A 22,414-nucleotide genomic window follows, 5' to 3' on the forward strand; every position below is an offset into this window, starting at 1 on the left:
TTACGTGAGCCTGTTTATCTCCATTCAAGGTAACGTGATAGTCCTCTTTTAAGGGCTGAATCAGGAACAAAAATTGTTTCTAGGATACACTTTTTAAATTTAGGAATTTAATCCCTCAAGAACCTAAACAAGGCCCCAAAATGAATTTTAGCATTCTCTAACTTATGATATATACACATCAGGGAAAATTATGCCACTGCTCAAAGAATAAAGTAGACCTGCGTTACTGACAAGGAAGAAAGGATGTCTGGGATACACTGGAGAAAGGCAACAGCAAGCTGGAGAGCCAAGCACAGAGTAACATACCGTTTTTATAAAGTAAACTATACACATGTGGATATAGAAATATCCCCCACCGGAGCTGGGCATGGTGGCTCACACCTGTAATCCCAGCACTTTGGAAGGCCAAGGCAGGAAGATCACTTGAGCTCAGGACTTCGAAACCAGCCTGGGCAACATGGCAAAACCCCGTCTCTACTAAAAATACAAAAATTAGCCATGCACAGTGGTGTATGCCCAGGAGGCTGAGGTGGGAGGTTTGCTGGAGCCCAGGAAGTCGAGGCTGCAGTGAGCCATGTTCATGCCACTGAACTCCAGCCTGGGTGGCAAAGCGAGACCTGGTCTCAAAAAAAGAAGAGAAGAAAAGAAACATCCCCCACCATGCTCCTACAGAGCACAGTTAAGGGTCAGAAAGGGAAAGCTAATGTAACCATTTAACATTTCTTCCCCTAGGGAGGAGGATTAGAAAATAAAACGGAGGGGCTGGGCACAGTGGCTCACTCCTGTAATCACAACACTTTGGGAGGCCGAGGCAGGTGGATCATTTGAGGTCAGGAGTTTGCGGCCAGCCCGGCCAACGTGGTAAAACCCCGTCTCTACTAAAAATACAAAAATTAGTTGGGCGTGGTGACACGTGCCTGTAATCCCAGCTACTAGGGAAGCTGAGGCAGAAGAATCTCTTGAACCTGGGAGGCAGAGATTGCAGTGAGCCGAGATAGTGCCACTGCACTCCAGCCTGGGTGACAAAGCGAGACTCTGTCTCAAAAAAAAAGAAAAGGAAAAGAAAATGGGGGGCTTTCCCTTCAACTTCATGCATGTCTGCAGTGTTTGCATTTTCTTATAACAACCATGCATTATTATCATTTTTTTAATCCTAAGCAAGCTAACACAGGAAGTTTTTAAAAATTAAAGCAAGATTATCTTATACATAATGACAGACTATTCCCCAATAAATGATTCCCTATTATTGCCTGAAAGCCACAGCTATAATATCCAACCGTCAATGAGGCTGTTTCTTTTTTTTTCTCTTTTTTTTTTTTTGAGACAGAGTCTTGCTGTGTCACCCAGGCTGGAGTGCAGTGGCGCAATCTCGGCTCACTGCAAGCTCCGCTTCCCAGGTTCAAGCAATTGTCCTGCCTCAGCCACCCGAGTAGCTGGGACTACAGGCACCCGACACCATGCCCGGCTAATTTTTTTGTATTTTTAGTAGAGACGGGGTTTCACTGTGTTAGCCAGGATGGTCTTGATCTCCTGACCTCGTGATCCACCCGCCTCGGCCTCCCAAAATGCTGGGATTACAGGCGTGAGCCACCACGTTCAGCCCAATGAGGCTGTTTCTAAATGGGTTAGCTCTTGATCTTTATAACAAGGAAACCAGGGAGACACCTGTAAGGCAAGAAAGTCTTTGCATGAATGAGACCACATGGGCAAGAACAACATTCAGTTCTATCACAGGCATCTGAGTGTCAGAGTGCTAGGCTAATTCCAGAGAGACAGATGTAAAGACTCACCAGATAAAGGTGATTTTTGTCCTGAAAGGCATACTGTAATTGGGGGATCCACGGGCTTGTGCTTCGAGATAATATGTTCCGCTCTTCCTCAAAAAATGAAACCTAGGGAAAAAAGAAACTGCTTAGACAATTATAAAGAACTGTGAGAGGAAAAAGAAGCCTTTTCCTCTGTCTTTATGCCTAAACTGATGTTTCTAGCTTTAAAAAAAAAAAAAAAAAAAAAAGCAAAGGAAAGAAGGGAAAAGAAAAAAGAAGGAAGGAAGGAAGGAAGAAGAGGGAAAGGGAAGGAAAGGGAAGGGAAGGGGAAGGGAAGGGAAAGGGAAGGGGCTGTCACTTAGCCCAGAATTGCATAAATCTCAATCATTCACCTACTTTGGTCACAATTTTTGCCAGCTCCGTATATTACCTGCTCAATTCTTTACCTAACATATTTCTTTAAACTACCTTTCTTTAAATGTAAATATTTTTCTCTTCCTCTTCTCTTCCTGAAGCCATTCACTGGTGTGGAACAAGGTAAGCATCCACACTGGTTATGAGAAAAGTCATGGTGGCCCAGGACACAGTGCCAGTCCCAAGCAACGTGAGGAGGGCAGCACTCATGTGTGGGGGCAGCCCAGTATCACAGGCCCACACAGGGTGAGGAAGACATCCACTTGAAAGGGCAACCCAGAGCAGATTATCTGGACCCACCAAGGGGAGGTGGGATACCAACAAAGACAGTAGATTGGATGCATACAGATGCATAAAATAAGTAAACATATTAAGGGTATAATGTCAGAGAAGAGAATTACAAACATGGAAAGGGTTAAAACTGAAATGAACCCTGTGAAGTTGGATTGGAACTGGGGGCACTGGTGTGAACTCATGGTTTTCCCTTTTTATTTTTGTAGAGACAGAGTCTCTCTCTGTTTCCCAAGCTGGTCTTGAACTCCTGGCTTCAGGTGATCCTCTTGCCTCAGCCTCCCAAAATGCTGAGATTAAAGGCATAAGCCACTGTGCCCAGCCACAGTTTTCAATATATAGACATGGATACACAAATATAGATGTAATGTATATGTGTGTGTGTGAGTGCACGCACATGTGTGGGTGGATATATTGTATATACATATGTGTATTCCTTAGTGCTGTCCACTGAAAGGGGTCTGGGAGTAGTGACACCCCGGTAGCAATGAAAACACCCAATGTCCAGATCTTGGCCTCTAAACACCATTGTCCACTGAAAGGAACAGGGCTCCTCTGAGAAATGACTGATGCCAGAGCCAGGGCAGAGAAAGTAAAAGTACCAAAAGAACCTGAACATCTTGCTATACCAGAAAGCAGGAAAGTATTCAGTGAATCTTGGAGACATGTGAAAAGGACACAAAAGCTAACCTAAAAAGGTTCTCAGTGGCCAAGTTGGGAACAATTTAAGTATAAAACTAGAGAAATGGATTATAACTCACTGAATGAAATAGGAAAATGCAAGTCCACATAGATATAAAATAATTCCATCACTTGAAAGTAACTCCCCATAAAATACTTTTTTAATTACAAAGGAGGCTGGGTGCAGTGGCTCATGCCTGTAATCCCAGCACTTCGGGAGGCCAAGGCCGGAAGACTGCTTGAGGCCGGGAGTTACAGACCAGGCTGGACAACACAGTGAGACCCCATCTCTACAATACAAAAAGTAGCTGGGTGTGGTGGTGTTCGCTTACACTCCCAGTTACTCAGGAGGCTGTGGCAGGTGGATTACTTGAGCCCAGGAGTTCAAGGCTGCAGTGAGCCAAGATCCCACCACTGCACTCCAGCTTGGGCAACCAAGCAAGACCCTGTCTCTAAGAAAAATAAAATAAATAAAATCACGAAGGAGGAAGGAGTAACCCCACAAGTAGAAAGGCATAACTGGCACCACCTTAATCAAGTGATCAAAGTGAGCATCAACATAAATGTGATCAACTGAAACAGAGAGTCTTCTGCTCTGATGCAATAAAAACAGAGCATCTTGTCTGAGATATTCTGGCCAAAGACCAAGACCCTAAATCTAAACATGAGCAACATCAGACAAATTCAAATTTTACAAAATAACTGGCCTATAATCATCAGAATTGTCAAGGTCATGAGAGTCCAGGAAAAATCAAAGAACTGCTCCAGACTGAAGGAGACTAAAGAGACAGGATAATTAAGTGTCACGTGTGATCCTCAACTCGATCGTTTTATTCTAAAAGACATTATGGGAGCCAGGCGTGGTGGCTCACGCCTGAAATCCCAGCACTTTGGAAGGCCAAGGCGGGCGGATCACTTGAGGTCAGGAGTTCGAGACCAGCCTGGCCAACATGATGAAACCTCGTCTCTACTAAAAAAATACAAAAATTAGCTGGGCATGGTGGTGTGCTACTTGTGGGGCTGAGGCAGGAGAATCACTGGAACCCGGGGGCAGAGGTTGCAGTGAGCTGAGATCTCGCCACTGCACTCTAGCCTGGGTGACAGAGTGAGACTCTGTCTCAAAAAAAAGACAAAAACAAAAACTGTGTAAATCAACTGCTTAAAATAAATAAATTATATATATGCATATATATGTAAATATATTCTATGCATGTGTACATATATATTTCTGTGTATATATATTCTGTATGCACATATATTCTATGTGTATATACATTCTGTGTGTGTGTATATATATATTCTATGTATATCAGTGTGTGTGTATCTATCAAATGGTTCAAGAAAAAAAGTTGTTTATACTGTATGTGACGGTTAGTCTTATGTGTCAACTTATAATCCTAGGAGATGATTATATATCTATCTCCTACTGGTTCCATTTCTCTTAAGAACCCTGACTACACGGTACTTGCAACTTTTCTATAAATTTGTGATTGTAATCCCAGCACTTTGGGAGGCCGAGGCATGTGGACTACTGGAGGTCAGGAGTTCAAGACTAGCCTAGCCAACATGGTGAAACCCCGTCTCTACTAAAAATACAAAAATTAGTTGGGCATGGTGGAGTGCACCTGTAATCCCACCTACTTAGAAGGCTGAGGCAGGAGAATTGTTTGAAGGCAGAGGTTGCAGTGAGCAGAGATTGTGCCACTGCACTCTAGACTAGGTGACAAAGCAAGACTCTGTCTCCAAAAAAAAAAAAAATGGTTACTGTTTCAATTTTTTTTATTTAATTTTAAATAAAAAATTGTTTAGGTTATTGTTAGAACAAGTTACAGGGGATTTGTTTATTTGTTTGTTTGTTCGGTTTTGTTTTGTTTTAGAGACAGGGTCTCACCATGTTACCTAGGCTGGCCTCAAACTCCTGGGCCCAAACCATCCTCCCGCCTTGGCCTCCCAAAGTGCTGGGATTACAGGCGTGAGCAAAGTCACAGGTTTTGATATGCTAGTTAATATTAAACTATTAAATGTTTTTACATAGGTTGTCTATGTACTACCTAAAATCATGAGATTTAACACTACCAGGGATAAATCTAATACATTTGGGAAACACCAACCTAACCCCAATAATTTACTGCACCTGATATGCTGATCCTTCTTTTGTCTGGCACATAAAGGGTGTCCAAGGAAGGCTGAACTGAACAGTCTACACCTTTGCTTGTTCACCACTGACTCTGTCTGACCCCTGAAGCTTCCATTAAAATAAGCAGTCTCAAAACAAAAAAAATTAAAAATAAATAAAATAAGCAGTCTCAGCCAGGAGGGGTGGCTCATACCCGTAATCCCAACACTTTGGGAGGGGGAGATGGAAGGATCACTTGAGGCCAGGAGTTCAAGACCAGTCTGGGCAACATAGGGAGATCCCACCTCTACATAATTTTTTTTTTTGAGACGGAGTGTTCACTCTTGTTGCCCAGGCTGTAGTGCAGTGGCACGATCTAAGCTCACTGCAACCTCTGCCTCCCAGATTCAAGCAATTCTCCTGCCTCAGCTCCCAAGTAGCTGGGATTACAGGCATGCACCACCACTCCCAGCTAATTTTTTGTATTTTTAGTAGAGACAGGGTTTCTCCATGTTGGTCAGGCTGGTCTCAAACTCCCAACCCCAAGTGATTCGCCCCGCTTGGCCTCCAAAGTGCTGGGATTACAGGCGTGAGCCACCGCGCCCAGCCCACACAATTTTTTTTTAAAGTTAGCTGGGGGCTAGGCACAGTGGCTCACGCCTGTAATCCCAGTACTTTGAGAGGCTGAAGTAGGCAGATCACTTGAGGTCAGGAGTTCGAGACCAGCCTGGCCAACATGGCAAAACCCCATCTCTACTAAAAAGATACAAAAAACATTAGCCGGGCATGGTGGCACCCGGCTGTAGTCCCAGCTACTAGAGAGTCTGAAGCACAAGAATCACTTGAACCCAGGAGGCAGAGGTTGCAGTGAGTGAGATCCGGCCACTGAACTCCAGCGGACTCTGTCTCAAAAAAATAAAAATAAAACAATGTTTTTAAAATAATAAAGTGGGCCGAGCACAGTGGCTCACACCCGTAATCCCAGCACTTTGGGAGGCCGAGGCAGGCAGATCACAAGGTCAGGAGTTCGAGACCAGCCTGACCAACATGGTGAAACCCCCTCTCCACTAAAAATACAAAAATTAGCCAGGTGTGGTGGCAGGTGCCTGTAATCCCAGCTACTCAGGAGGCTGAGCAAGAAGAATCGCTTGAACCTGGGAGGTGGGGTTGCAGTGAGCTGAGATCGTGCCACTGCACCTCTAGCCTGGGCAACAGAATGAGACTCATTCTCTAAATAAATAAATAAATAAATAAATAAATAAATAATAAAGTTAACTGGGTGTGGCAGCACATGCCTATGGTCCCAGCTACTTAAGAGGCTGAGGCGGGAGGGTCGCTTAAGCCCAGGAGTTTGAGGGTGCAGTGAGCTATGACTGCATCACTGCATTCCAGCACAGATGACAGTGAGACCCTCTCTCTAAAATAGTAGAAACAGTCGGCCAGGCACAGTGGCTCACGCCTGTAATCCCAGCACTTTGGGAGGCCGAGGTGGGCGAATCACGAGGTCAGGAGATCAAGACCATCCTGGCTAACGAGGTGAAACCCCGTCTCTACTAAAAATACAAAAAAATTAGCCGGGCGTTGTGGCAGGCGCCTGTAGTCCCAGCTACTCAGGAGGCTGAGGTAGGAGAATGGTGTGAACCCGGGAGGCGGAGCTTGCAGTGAGCTGAGATCGCGCCACTGCACTCCAGCCTGGGAGACAGAGACTCTGTCTCAAAATAAATAAATAAATAAATAAAATAGAAACAGTCTCTGAGGACCCCTTCCAGCTGTCAGAGAACCCTGGGTGGGCGTGTGGGCCTCTCCCAGGCAGCAGGCCTTGTCTGCAGAACAGCATCCCTCCCTCCTCTCGGGCACTTCTTTTCCTTCACTCCTTCTGCTGGCTTCTCTCATGCCCTTAAATTCCAAATGGCTCAGTTAAGGACCCTACTTTTCTTTTCTATGCATCCTCTTAAGGAATGAATAGGCGGCTTTAGTTAGCGCCTGTATGTGTATAATTTTATAAGCCCCCAGCCCACACTTCCACACGGTCATTTCAGGCCATTCGCCTGGAGGAAGGTATACCTATTTGAATATCTCTATTGTTTGCCTGCCGTGTGGTCTGTTGGATTATTTTCTTTTTACACGCACTATTTCCCATCAAAAACATAAGCATCACAAGGTCAGGGCTACATGTAATGCCTCTTCCCCAGGACCTAGAAACACACCAGATACAACAGATGCTCAGGTAGTGTGAACTGATGAGACACAGTTCTTTCTCAGGAGCTGGGAGGCTGAGTGAGCATCTTCCACTCCTCTCTTCCAAATTATCTGCCATGTCCTGTCACTTTTCCTTTCTATTATGTGCTCACATTTTATTGCTAAACAAAGAAGCCACATCACTCTCAGATGCTGACAAGCAGCTTCCTGCCCTCTGCTGCTTCTCTGATTGGAGGCCACACAAAGTCATTGAAGTCCACAGGGCCAGACTCTGATCCCAACCTCCTCCTTCCAGAGGCCTAAATAATCCCCACCAGCCTCACAAAGTAAACTACAATTCAAAAACTGGTTCTTGGGGGAATGGGGAGATATTGTATAATGGATAGAGTTTCTGTTTGGGATGATAGAAAAGTTCTAGAAATGGATAGCGGTCATGGTTGTACAACATCATGAATGCACTGAATACCACTCAGTTGCACATTTAAAAATGGTTAAAATGGTACACTTTATGTTATATATATTTTACCACAATTTTTTAAAAAAAGGTTCTTGAGTTTCCCACCCATTTCCCCCTCCCCACCCAAATGTCCTCATTTCGCCATTTCCCAGTCTGTTCTGAACCACTGAACACACACACACACCCACACACACACACTTGCATAGCATTCTAGTACTCCAGAATGTCACACTTCTACCCAACATGTTCTCATCACTTCTCTCTGCCGAGAACCTACATTTCCCCCCATCGGTGAGAACTGTCCCTAACTGTCCCTTGCTCACCCACAACATCTCCCCTCACATCATCGTTAATTAATTTGCTAATTGCTCTCCCACTTCTGTGATACTTTAGCTGGTAAGCACCTGCTTTATACATTTGCATTTTTCCTCCACTTTCCAAGGTTGTTTTTAAACACTGAAAATAGCAACCACGGGACTTCTATTCCTTTTGCAAGCTTCCTGCAGAGCTGGGTACATTATCAGACATATCATGTGCACTAAAATGTCTGTAAGTAATAAATTACTCTCTGAATTCCAAGGCTGATGGCCATCTCTCTAAAACACAGCAAATGAATCAATATGTCTAGAGACAGTAGCCTTGTTTAAAAGAAAGAAAAATACCACAACAAAAAAGATAACGTTCTACCTGCTCTCAAACAAGCAACTCCCTAGCCACATAACAAAGAATTTTATTTGATTTCTTCAAAGGCCTGTTTTAAAACCAAATCCATATGCCCACAACACAAATACCTAAAGCGTGTACAAAAGCAATCTGATTCACCCCACCATATGTATATCCTGAGTCCTCAGCTAATGGTCATAAAAGATCATCTTAAATTCATTAGTTAAAAGGCCACCTTGGTTCTGAAATAAATTACAACGATAGAAACATGATACATCAAGAGGAATTTGTGAGCCTTCAAAATTAGCCAGCATCAGTTCAAGAAGATGAGCTAAGAACATGAGAGACCTTTTTGCCCCAACCATAATTAAATATAGAGTCACAGAGGAAAACGTGCTCGATCCTAGACGCCAGTGCAGCAGATTATCGTCTTTGCAATGAACACTCCGGTACAGAAAGTGGAAAAGCATGATGTTAAAATCCTCCTACCTGCTCCTGGGCCAATAAAGCCTTCTTCTTCATCACTTTCATAGCATAGATGTCCCCGGTTGCTTTCTCTCTTACCACCTGCACTTCAGCAAAGTGACCACAACCTACAAGACTTCTGACTTCGAAGTCCTTTGCCGAAGGCTGGAGCTCCTGTAACTCAGCTATGGTGTCGGAATCTGCAAAAGATGCAAGAGTTAGCCCCAGGTAAATAAAGCATGCAAATATATGCATCTTTATGAAAGAAAAAAAAAAAGAAAATAGCGTTCGGATAGCTTCCCTCACTGTCAAAGACATTCACTTTCTCATCCATCATGAATAATTATAAAATCAGTACAAAAGTGTTTTTATATGTTAAGTTAAAATTAAGGGCTCCAGAAATTCCAAAGTACAGTTTCCATGGCAGCTACAATTTGAATCCCATAGACTCAGAAAACAGGGAGAGAGGATACAAATTATGTTTTCCTTCTTCCTCTCTGAAGGCTGCAGGGCAGTGTTTGGTCAAGCATGCTTATTAGCATTTAGACTGGTTTACAGTGTGACATAGTCAACATGAGTCTAATTTAGACCAACTTGGGACCTGGTTTCCAGATCATTCCATTCTAACTATATGCGCTTAGTTTTATCCCACTAGCCCAAGGTTCATCTTCCTTGGATTGTATCCGTAAAGTCTTCGTAGATCTAATATGTGGCAGTGCTTAAAGGGGCAGAGGGGTCCAGGCATGGTGGCTGACGCCTGTAATCCCAACACTTTGGGAGGCCTAGGCAAGTGGATCACTGGAGGTCAGGAGATCGAGACCAGCCTGGCCAACATGGTGAAACCCCATCTCTACTAAAAATACAAAAATTAGCCAGGTGTGGTGGTGCGCGCCTGCAATTCCACCTACTCGGGAGGCTGAGGCACAAGAATCACTTGAACCTGGGAGGCAGAGGACACAATGAGCTGAGATTGTGCCACAGCACTCCAATCTGGGTGACAGAGTGAAACTCTGTCTCCAAAAAAAAAAAGCGTGGGGGCTGGGAGCAGTGGCTCACGCCTGTAATCCCAGCACTTTGGGAGGCTGAGGCGGGTGGATCACCAGGTCAGGAGATCCAGACCATCCTGGCTAACACAGTGAAACCCCGTCTCTACCAAAAACATACAAAAAATTAGCTGGGCATGGTGGCAAGCACCTGTAGTCCCAGCTACTTGGGAGGCTGAGGCAGGAGAATGGCGTGAACCTGGGAGACAGAGCTTGCAGTGAGCCAAGATCGCGCCACTGCACTCCAGCCTGGGCGACAGAGCAAGACTCCATCTCAAAAAAAAAAAAAACAGCGTGGTGGGCAGAAGGGCTTAGCACTCAGAGAACTAAATGGGGCTCTGACATCTGCTCTGCAGGGCTGACATACTACATGTCCAAATGGATTTGCAACTATAGTTTTCTTACCATACAGTCTTATTCTTTTTCCAAGTCTAATCTTTCAGTCAGAGATCCTCAACGTATGAAGTATGGATTAAATGGACAGTAGATTTGGAATCTAACATGTTTATTAACACTCTAGATACACTGATCTGAGACATTGCTAGATGTACGATGACTCTAATGACCTGCAGGAATGAAGGGGAGCAGCAGTGGCTGACCCAAAAATTTAATCCTGCACGTTACAAGGGAACAGCATCATACACAGGCATTACACACCAAGGGCAATGCAATGCTTATAATCAAAATTATCCTGGAGAATCCGGCAGAAAGATGCCACACTGAAGACCAAGAGACTGTCTTAAAATCCCAAACACACACTGGAATCTTCTGGGAACTGGAAGGGATTGCCATTTCAATGGCTGGGCAGCAGATAAGGTTAGGAGCTACATTCTAGAGTCATACTCAGCCCTGCAAGTGGCTCACACAATGAGACAGACTCGGTCCATCAAAGGGAGAGCCATTTCATACCACAGTCAGTGAGTGGCATTTTAATGAATTGGCCAATGTCATTTTTTTCATTTTCTTATTTTTTTTTTTTTAAGAGACACAAATGGCTGGGCGCAGTAGCTCACACCTGTAATCCCAGCATTTTGGGAGGCCGAGGTGGGTGGATCACCTGAGGTCAGGAGTTCAAGACAAGCCTGACCAACATGATGAAACCCCATCTCTACTAACAATACAAAAATTAGCTGCACACAAGCGGCCGCTTTTAATCTCAGCTGCTCGGGAGGCTGAGGGAGAGAATCACTTGAACCTGGGAGGTGCAGGTTGTAGTGAGCAGAGATCGTACCACTGCACTTCAGCCTGGGTGACAGAGTGAGACTCCGTCTCAAAAAAAAAAAAAAGAACACAATCTTGCTCTGTTGCCCAGGCTGGAATGCAGTGGTGAAATCATAGAATCATAACTCACTGCAGCCTCGAACTCCTGGACTCAAGGGACCCTCACCCACCTCATTCTCCAGAGTAGCTGGGACTATAGGCGCACACCACCAATCTGGCTAATTTTTAAAAATTTTTTGTACAGGTAGGGTCTCATTATGTCACCCAGGCTGGTCTCAAACTCCTAGACTCAAGCAATCCTCCCACCTTGGCTTCCCAAAGCACTGGGATTACAGGCATGAACCATCGCACTCAGCCTGCAACTGTAACTGCTCTTGCCCACCCTGTTCCTTTGTTGCACGGGTGGAGTTGAAATCTCCTGTGTCAGAGGCTTATAATGAGTGCCGCGGTATTGAGAGTCTTCTCAGCCACAGACCCCACCCCTCACTTCAGCAATCATCCTGAATATACCTTCCCTTGGTCCCTTGGGGAACCAGGCAAGAGTGGTGGGTGGATCCGCATGAAGTCGTGACCACTGTAAAAAACAAATCTAGGGCACCTACATGGGGAATGCCATGAAGAAGCAAAATTAAAAGCTGCACGGTATTTTCCTTTTACCCTGACAATGCTGTAACAAGCCCGTCTTCCTTCCCTCTTTCCAAGTTTCTTCCAGGTCAAGTATTTGAGTTTTGAATTATAATTCCCCAAAAACTTGCTGGATTGAACTTGATTTTGTTATTGCTCATACACAAAGCCAATCTCTCCTAATTCTCTATTATGCCTTGGATTGTTTACAAAGTTGCTTAAAGCAGTGTCCAACTTAATAACTCTGGGCCTGTCAATGGCGACCACCAGCTTTCTCAACTGCACAAGGAGACAGACCACGGTGCTTTGCAGGCAAAACCATGACAATACTCTCTTGGAATTCTGAGAAGCCATTCCAAATCTCCATTTCTTTATCTAAAGGCTTTTGGATTATTAAGGTGAACAGATGAGAGGCTACATTCAAGCCTATGATTACTTAAAAAAAAAAAAAAGACCAGGCGCAATGGCTCAGGCCTGTAATCCCAGCACTTTGAGAGGGCCAGGTGGGCGGATCACCTGAGGTCAGGAGCTCAAGACCAGCCTGGCCAACATGGTGAAACCCCATCTCTACTAAAAACACAAAAATTAGCTGGGTATGGTGACACATGCCTATAATCCCAGCTACTCGGGAGGCTGAGGCATAAGAATCACTTGAACCAGGGAGACAGGGGTTGCGGTGAGCCGAGATCAAGCCACTGCACTCCATCCTAGGGGATACAGTGAGACTCTGTCTCAGGAAAAAAAAAAAAAAAAAACTTCACAACTTCTCTCTATACCAGCTGCTTCTGTGACCCCAAAACCATCACATCACTCCACCCCTGTGCACTTTTAGCTGCAGTATCTAAGGGCCCAGTGGGCACTGAATATTGAGGTACTGAGGTAGAGATAAGGACCCAAAACACTGCAAAAATGCAGTCAGAGGGCCAGGCACTGTGGCTCACGCCTGTAATCCCAGCACTTTGGGAGGCTGAAGCGGGTGGATCACCTGAGGTCAAGAGTTCAAGACCAGCCTGACCAATATGGAGAAATCCCGTCTCTACTAAAAATACAAAAAATTAGCCGGGTGTGGTGGCGCACGCCTGCAATGCCAGCTACTTAGGAGGCTGAGGCAGGAGAATCGCTTGAACCTGGGAGGCAGAGGTTGCAGTGAGCCGAGATCGCGCCATTGCACTCCAACCTGGGCAACAAGAGCGAAACTCCGTCTCAGAAAAAAAAAAAGAAAAGAAAAGAAAATGCAATCAGAGAATAACTTTGTCAGATAATCATCTGGACCCAAGAGCAAAAGCCAACATAGCTGGGTGTATTGCTTCCTTTTTTGGAACACAGTAATCCAAACTTTCAATTTCTAGGAATCATCCATTGTCCACAGAAATACTTGCACATGTGCTCAAAAAAGATGCATACAAAGATGTGAATGATGAAAACTGTTGTAACACAAAAATAATCAGAAACCACCTAAAGGTTCATCAACAGAAAAGTTGAAACAACCTACAAGTCCGCCCATATAAAAGAACATTAGGCACATGTTAAACAGAACAAGATGGCTCAGTCTCCACTAGAACACATACTCCTTACAGACAGGGAGTTTTCTCTGGTTGGTTAGTTGGTTGGTTTCTTTGTTTGTTTGTTTCTAGGATGGAGTCTCACTCTGTCACCCTGGCTGGAGTGCAGTGGCATGGTCTTGGCTCACTGCAACCTCTGCCTCCGGGGTTCAAGCGATTCTCATGCCTTGGTCTCCCGAGTAGCTGGAACTACAGGTGCCCACCACACCCGGCTAATTTTTGTATTTTTAGGAGACTGGTATCACCATTTTGGCCAGGCTGGTCTCAAACTCCTGACCTCAAGTAATACACCCACCTCGGGCTCCCAAAGTGCCAGGATTACAGGCGTGAACCACTACACCTGGCCACCTTGGGTATGTTTTTAAATTTCCATAATAAATATTTTTAAGGCACACACACACACACACACACACACACAAACAAAATTGGCACACTATACAGCAATCTGTTGGCAGTGATTGTCTCAGGTAAGATTTTGAGGGATTTTTCTCTCACTATGTATGTGATGTGCTATATTCTAAATGTTTGTGCCCCTCGCCCCTACTAAATTCATGTTGAAATGTAATCCCCAGTGTAATACTATTAAGAGGTAGGACTTGCAGGGGCTGGCCACAGTGGCTCCCGCCTGTAATCCCAGCATTTTGGGCAGATCACTTGAGGTCAGGAGTTCAAGACCAGCCTGGCCAACATGGTGAAACTCCAACTCTACTAAAAATACAAAAAAATTAGCCAGGCGTGGTGGCAGGCACCTATAATCCCAGCTACTCAGGAGGCTGAGGCAGGAGAAGTGCTTGAACTCAGGAGGTGGAGGTTGCAGTGAGCCAAGATCGCACCACTGCACTCCAGCCTGGGTGACAGAGCAAGACTCTGCCTCAAAAAAAAAAAAAAAAAAAAAAAAAAAAAACGAGGTAGGACTTTTAGGGAAGTGATTAAATCACTTCCCTAAAAAAGAGGCTGACATTGGGCCGGGTGCAGTGACCCACACCTGTAATCTCAGCACTTTGGGAAAAAGATGAGGCCGGCGGATCACAAGGTCAAGAGTTGGAGACCAGCATGGCCAGTATGGTGAAACCCTATCTCTACTAAAATACAAAAATTAGCCTGGCATGGTGGTGCGCACCTGTAGTCCCAGCTACTCAGGAGGCTAAGGCAAGAGAATCACTTGAACCCGGGAGGCAGAGGTTGCAGTGAGCCAAGATCACACCACTGCACTCCAACCTGGGCAACAGAGCAAGACTCTGTATCCAAAAAAAAAAAAAAAAAAAAAAAAAGAGGCTGACATTATCCTTAGCAAACTAATGCAGGAACAGAAAACCAAATACCACATGTTCTCACATATAAATGGGAGCTAAAGGATGAGAACACAAGGACACAAAGAAGGGAACAACAGACACTGGAGCCTACTAGAGGACAGAGGGTGGGAGGAGGGAGACAATCTGAAAAAATAACTATTGGTTACTAGGCTTAGTACCTGGGTGACGAAATAATCTATAACAAACCCCAAGACAAGTTTACCTACATAACAAACCTGTACATTTACCCATGAACCTAAAATAAAAGTTTTTTTTGTTTTTTTTGTTTGTTTGTTTTGAGACAGAGTCTTACTCTGTTGCCAGGCTGGAGTGCAGTGGCGCAATCTTGGCTCACTGCAACCTCTGCCTCCCAGGTTCAAGCAATTCTCCTGCCTCAGCCTCCTGAGTAGCTGGGACTACAAGCGCACACCACCATGCCTGGCTAATTTTTGTATTTTTAGTATAGAGATGGGGGGTTTCACCATGTCGGCCAGGATGGTCTCGATCTCTTGACCTCATGATGCACCTGCCTCGGCCTCCCAAAGTGCTAGGATTACAGGCATGAGCCACCACGCCGGACCAAAAGTTTTAAACATAAAAAAAAAAAAAAAAGAAGCTGAAGGAATCATGTTTGCCCCTTCTGCCAGGTGAAGATGCAGCAAGAAGGCGCCATCTTTGAAGCAGGGAGCCATCACCAGATACCAGATTCGCTGGCGCCTTGATCTTGGACTTCCCAATCTTCACAACTGTCAGCAATGAATTTCTATTGTTTATAAATTGCCAAGTCTAAGGTATCTATTATCGCAGCCCAAACAGACTCAGATGCACGTTTAACCTTCTATATTTAACATTGTATTGTGTATTGTTTGCAATAAGACAGAAAAAAAAAAAACTTTTCAAAAGTTATCATTTGCCCATTAGTACTAAAGTTGTAAATATATTGAAGATCTTATCTATAGTGAATATAGCTCAAATGGTAGTAATTCAGCTACTGTCAAATTGCCAATAACAGCCCAATTTTGACAATTATCAACACTTTTCTGTGTAAGTTTTTTTGTTGTGGTGGTGGTTTTGGATTTTTTTTGAAGGGGGTGTTGTTTTGTGTTTTGAGACAGGGTCTTACTCTGTCACCCAGGCTGGGGTGCAGTGGCACAATCTTGGCTTACCGCAACCTCCACCTCCCAGCTTCAAGCAATTCTCCAGCCTCAGCCTCCCAAGTAGCTGGGACCACAGATGTGCGTCCCCATGCCCCGGCTACTTTTTGTATTTTTTGTATAGACAGGGTTTCAGCATGTTGCCCAGGTTGGTCTCAAACTCCTGAGCTCAAAGATCTGCCCACCTCGGCCTCCCAGTGCTGGGATTACAGGCGTGAGCCACTGCACCTGGCCTCTGTGCAAGTTTTAGTATAACACTGCTGTATATTTTTTACACAAATTATCTGATACTGTGCTTAATGTTTGCCATTTATTTTGTTCACTGAGCAATACACTCATTCAACAAGTATTTACTAAGGACTTAACATATGCCAGACACTATTTTAGGCACTGGGGATGTAAGAGTAATTAAGAAAGACAAAAATCCCTTCCCTGGTTCCCAGATGCTCGTTCCCTTCCCTTCCCTCCCTTGGCCCAAGGCTAGGGGTACTTCTGCTGGAGACATCCTTCTCCTTCAGAGCTACACTCTATTCCATTTTCTCTAACAGTCCCCAAAGAAAATCTCCATCCCTATAGGAAGATTCAAAAAACCTGGGCAGAAGCAGCTGACGGACCCTTCTCCACATAGAAAAACAAAGCTTACATTCCAAAACAGAAACTCAAAAAGGTGAGGAATAGAAAACATACTAATGTAATCACCCATTTTCAATCATGGCCTCTTAACCACTCCCCAGGAAACCTCTTCAAAAATATGAAACATTTCCCTGGAAGAGGGTTCTATTAGAAAAAAATCTACATTCCACTAAACCAAGTCTTCTGATCACTAAATGGTTCTAGATAATTCACTGCTGTTAAGTAACCAGAGGACAGTCTCAAGACTGATGAAGGTGCCTGCAGATGGCTCAGTAAGCTAGCCTCATCACATAATTTCCTTCCCCTCCCACTCGCTACTTATAAATTTAAATATTCACAAAAAGAAGGCAGGAGCTTATTCAAACAAAAACAGAATGATGAACAAATACCTCAAGTACATTTTGAAGATATACAATATATTAAATGTTGTTGACGTTCACAGTTATTAATACTGGGTACCATTTATTGTCTCCTACGGGCCAGGCAACATGACAAATCTGGTCTGTGCATTAACTCATTCAATCCCAACACAGCCTCATTAGATATACATTATTCCCAACGGGCGTGGTGGCTCATGCCTGTAATTCCAGCACTTTCGGAGGCCGAGGCAGGCAGATCACTTGAGGTCAGGAGTTTGAGACCAGCCTGGCCAACATGGCGAAACCCCATCTCTACTAAAAATACAAAAACTAGCTGAGTGTGGTGGTGCACGCCTGTAGTCCCAGCTACTGAGGAGGCTGAGGCAGGAGAATCACTTGAACCCAGGATGCGGAGGTTGCAGTGAGCTGAGATTGTGCCACTGTACTCCAGTCTGGACAACAGAGCAAGACTCCAAAAAAAAAAAAAAAAAAAGGATATACATTATTCTTATTTTACAGATGAGAAAACTGAGAACAAAGTACATGTAAAATACTGAAGAGCACTATAGTGAACATATGCTGATTTTTTTTCTACTCAGCATCCCTGGCTCCTTTGCATAACCACGCATCCCCCATTCCATGAGGTCCTGGTAATCACACTGCCCTGACCCCTTTGGGCATTCCAACAAAACCGATCACAACACCTCACCTCCAGGGAGGCAAATGACCCAAAGCAGAGCCAAGTTAGAATCTTCCCTGGGGTTGTATTAATCTAGATAAGGGAAGATTACCATTGGGCAGGGTGTGGTAGCCAGTCTCCAAAAATAGCACCCAATGCCCCAGTCCTCTTGGGATTCATGACCTTGTGTAGTTTCCTCTCAGGTGGAATTTGAGCAGCCCCAGAGCATGCATCAAACAATAAAATGCAGTCAAAGAGATCCTATGTCCCTCCTAGGATAACCCCTAAGAAAGCCTGGCAGCTTCCACTTTTGTGTTTTGGAAACCTGAGCTACCGTCGAGGCTGTCCTGCTAGAGAGACCATGTAGCTCAGAGGTCAGCAAGCCTTTTCGAAATGGGCCAAACAGGAACTATTTTGGGCTTTGTAGGCCATTTGGTCTCTATCACAACTACTCAAATGCTGTTGTGTACAGTGGCTCATGCCTGTAATCCAAGCATTCTGGAAGGCCAAGGTGGGAGGATTTCTTGAGGCCAGGAGTTCAAGACCAGCCTAGGCAATCTCACAAGGTCCCATCTCTACATAAAATTAAAAAATTAGCCATTAGTGGTGGCATGGGCCTGTAGTCCTAGCTACTGAGGAGGCTGAGACAGGAGGATTGCTTGAGCCCAGGAGTTGGAGGCTGCAGTGAGCTATGATTGTGCTGCTGCACTCCAGCCAGAGTGAGACATTGTCTCTAAAAAAAATAAATAAAATGAAATAAAATGCTGTTATGATGTGAAAGCAGCCATAGGCACTGTACAAACACATGGGTAGGGCTGTGTTCCAGTAAAACCTTCTTTACAAAATAGGCATCACAGGCTATAGTTCCTTGACTTCTGATTTGGAGACCACATAGAGGTGCCATGTGGACAGCAAAAGGCCCTGAAACTTCATGAAGAGAGAGAGGCCCAGCTGGGCCCAGCCTCCAAGCCAGGGCACCAAACACTGAGTAAGCCCTCTCACACATTCCAGCCCAGGAGAGCCCCAGGTGACTGCAATCCTGGCCAATGTAATACAGAGCAGAGGAATCCCCAGCTGAGTCCAATCAACCTACACACACAAGAGGTAATACGATAACTTTTTTTTTTTTTTTTAAGACAGAGTCTCACTCATTGCCCAAGCTGGAGTGCAATGGTGAGATCTTGGCTCACTGCAACCTCCACCTCCCAGGTTCAAGCGATTCTCCTGCCTCAGCCTCCCAAGTGGCTGGGATTACAGGCGCCCGCTGCCACATTCAGCTAATTCTTGTATTTTTAGTAGAGACAAGGTTTCACCATGTTGGCCAGGCTGGTCTGGAACTCCTGACCTCAAGTGATCTGCCGCCTCAGCCTCCCAAAGCGCTGGGCTTACACACGAGCCACCGCGCCCGGCCACAGTGACTATTGTTTTAAGTCAGTAATATTTAGGGTGGTTGGTTGCACAGCAATGTTGTACAAGGTGGGGTTTCTCAAATTCAGCACTGTTGGCATTGTGGGCTACATAATTCTGTGTTATGGGGGCTGCTTTGTGCACTGTAAGGTGTTTGGTGGCATCTCTGGCCTCACCCATTAACTGACAGTAGGACCCTTCCCCCCAAACTCACACACCACCACCCCCAACTAGCTCTGACAACCGAAAACATCTCCAGGGGGCAAAATCACCCACTGGTTGAAAAACACTAATGTAAGAGTATGAAACTGGGACACTAACAGCCAACTGCCTCATCACATGGAAGTCAAGCAAAGTCAGAAACAGGGTGAAGGCAAGGCCAATATATGACTTCATAGGCCCTAGGTACTTTTGCCTTCCTCAGCCCCTTCCTCCATTAAAAACAAAAAAAAGAATTCAAAAATTATATTTTATGGGGCCAGGCATGGTGGCTCACACCTGTAATCCCAAAGCTTTGGGAGGCTGAGGCAGGAAGACTGCTTCAAGCCTGGAGTTTGAGACCAGCATGGGTAACATAGTAAGACCCTATCTCTACAGAAAAAAAAGCAAAAATTAGCTGGGCGTGGTAGTGTGAGCCTGTAGTCCCAGCCACTGGGGTGGAAGGATTGCTTGAGCCTAGAAGGTTGAAACTGCAGTGAGCCATGATATACCACTGCAATCCAGCCTGGGTAATAGGGCAAGACTCTGTCTCCAAAAAAAAACAAAAATTATATTTTATGACTACATTAGTATAAAGATGAATGTCATCCAGAATCATTATACATTATTATATTCATTTTTCCTATAATTTTAAAACAAATTAAAATTTAATTCAGTTAATTAAAACTAATTAAATTCATTAAAATTAAATATCACAGATCCTAAGCACCGTGCCTACTCTGCCTAATAGAAAGTCAGCCCTGAGTGAGTATAAGGATAGGGCCACGAGATATTATTGAGGTCTCTGGAACTAGCTATGCCTAAAGCTAAAACTTAACTCATTCCTGGATTTCTCAGTTTCATGAGCCAATAAATTCACTCTTTTATTCACACAGGGTCTCACTCTGTCACCCAGACTGGAGTGCAATGGCACAATCACGGCTCATTGAGCCTCAACCTCCCGGGCTCCAGTGATCCTCCCACCTCAGCCTCCTCAGCAGCTGGGACCACGGGTGCAAGCCACCATACCCAGCTAATTTTTGTATTTTTTGTAGAGATGGGGTTTCACCATGTTGCCCAAGCTGGTCTTGAACTCCTGGGCTCAAGCGATTCACCCACCTCAGCTTCCCAAAGGGCTGAGATTATAGGTATGAGCCATTGCACCTGGCCTAAATTCAGTCTTTGAATTAAGTTTGTCGCTTGCAACCAAGAAGCCCAACTTACCTGGTCTCCCAGCTATAAGAGGTGCAGCCTGAATTTGAACCTGGATCTGTCTTATATAGAACCAGAGTTCTTACCGACTACTATCAACCAGTAACTCATTCTGCCTCAAGCATCTTTCTAGTTTTCTCTCTCAGGACAGTTTTCAAGAAAAAGTTCCCCAAACTTACACTTCCGGACAAAGTTGCTCACATGCTTAATCTTCATCAGAGCAGGCTGACTGCATTCTTCAAAGAGAACAAAGAGGGCATCTAATATCCCTTCTCGGGAAAGAGGAGACATCTGCTGTTGAGTCATAAAGGGTGGTTTCCCCTAAAAACAGCAAACAGCAGATGGAGACACTGTCAATAATGAAAAGCTTTGATCAATAACATCCACACAGAGTAAATTACAAGCCACCAACTCAACTAACTGCTCACGACATGCTAACAGCACAATTCTGTGGCTTCATTCTTTAAAGCAACGTCAACTGACAGTCATTATGGTATCACTTCCATGATTCCAAGACTGTGGGTTTCTTTCACCAGCACCTGGGAAGGAAAACTGCACAAGCGTGGCCATTAACAAGAAAAGCTCCCTCACTCCTGAGGGTCTGAGGCTAGTGAGAATATTTCCTCTGGATCCTCTGGCTCTGACATGCTTCCATGTTTCTACAATAGGAAACAATGGGTTTTTCACTTCTTTCATGTGTGCCCAGGGGTTTATTCATATAATTTCAGCTTTTTAAATTCATTTGAACAACCTAGAGTAGTAAGAACTGAGTGACTATCATAAAGCCAAATTTACTCATGACCTGGAGAAATAGTTACAAACTGGCAGACTGTCTCTAGCCCACAGATATGTTTTGTTTGGCCTGTAGTGTTTAAGATAATTTGAATTATCTGCCAATATTTCAACATCAGGAGATTCCATACAAAAAAATAAAAATGGAGTCTCTGGCTTCTTTTGAAACACTGGCACATCCGGCAACACTGCCTCGCCTTCCTGCCTGATGACGCTGAGCTGGAGCTGAGTAATGCTGCCCCTCCCGGTAGCAGATGTGTTTGGGAGTTCACTGCAGGTCTGACTCCATCTTCCAACTGGCCCACTTGACTCATTTATACTCACTGCCCGGCCCCCAGACATGAGTCTGCAACCCTGGTATAGAGCAGTGATTCCCACGTGCCAAGCCATGGATAGTGGTGGTCTCTCTTCAAAGATGGCCTCCAACAGTTCCTCCAATTCTGTAGGCACATGCTACTCCTTCCTTTAAGCGCTGGAGTCTATTTCTCCTGCCTTTGAATCTGTGCCATCTCTGAGACTCTCTTCAACCAAAAGAATGTGACACAAGTGACACTGTGCCAGTTCAGGGCAGTGCCTTTAAGAAGCTTGTCAAGCGGCCAGGCACGGTGGCTCACGTCTGTAATCCCAGCACTTTGGGAGGCCAAGATGGGTGGATCACTTGAGGTCAGGAGTTTGAGACCAGCCTGGCCAACATGGTGAAACCCTGTCTCTACCAAAATACAAAAATTAGCCAGGCGTGGTGGTAGGCGCCTGTAATCCCAGCTACCTGGGAGGCTGAGGCATGAGAATTGCTTGAACCCGGGAGATGGAGGTTGCAGTGAGCCGAGATCACACCACCGCACTCCAGCCTAGGCAACACAGTGAGACTCCCTTTCAAAAAAAAAAAAAAAAAAAAAGGCAGCTTAGCAGCTTCCACTTTTGGGAAGCCAGCCACCATGCACAGATGCTTGGGCTAGACCAGGGGTGTGCAATCTGTAGCCCTTGGACCAAATCCAGCCCACGGACTTTTTATAAGTTTTACTGGAACACAGCTACACCCATCATTTACATATTGTCTTTAGCTGCTTTTGTGCTACCATGGCCAAGTTGAGTGGTTGCAACAGAGACTACAGGACCCACAAAGCCTAAAATATTTATTACTTACAAAAAAAGTTATGAGTCAGCCAGGTGCAGTGGCTCACACCTG

General features: G+C 44.8%; 1 protein-coding gene across 14 annotated transcripts in view; it reads right to left on the reverse strand.

The window, feature by feature from the left end:
- CIT (citron rho-interacting serine/threonine kinase) overlaps positions 1-22,414 on the reverse strand; it is a 191,759-nt gene that overhangs the window by 162,879 nt on the left and 6,466 nt on the right. For all 14 annotated transcript variants that reach the window (XM_019038831.3, XM_004053984.4, XM_004053983.4 and 11 more), the window contains exons 3-5: positions 20,616-20,757; positions 9,077-9,252; positions 1,791-1,892 (exon numbers count right to left, since the gene is read on the reverse strand). In XM_019038831.3, coding sequence (XP_018894376.1) covers positions 1,791-1,892; positions 9,077-9,252; positions 20,616-20,757 — 420 coding nt within the window. The remainder of the gene's footprint in view (positions 1-1,790; positions 1,893-9,076; positions 9,253-20,615; positions 20,758-22,414) is intronic.

Source organism: Gorilla gorilla, chromosome 10, assembly GCF_029281585.2.
Source record: "Gorilla gorilla gorilla isolate KB3781 chromosome 10, NHGRI_mGorGor1-v2.1_pri, whole genome shotgun sequence".
Classification (NCBI taxonomy): domain Eukaryota; kingdom Metazoa; phylum Chordata; class Mammalia; order Primates; family Hominidae; genus Gorilla; species Gorilla gorilla.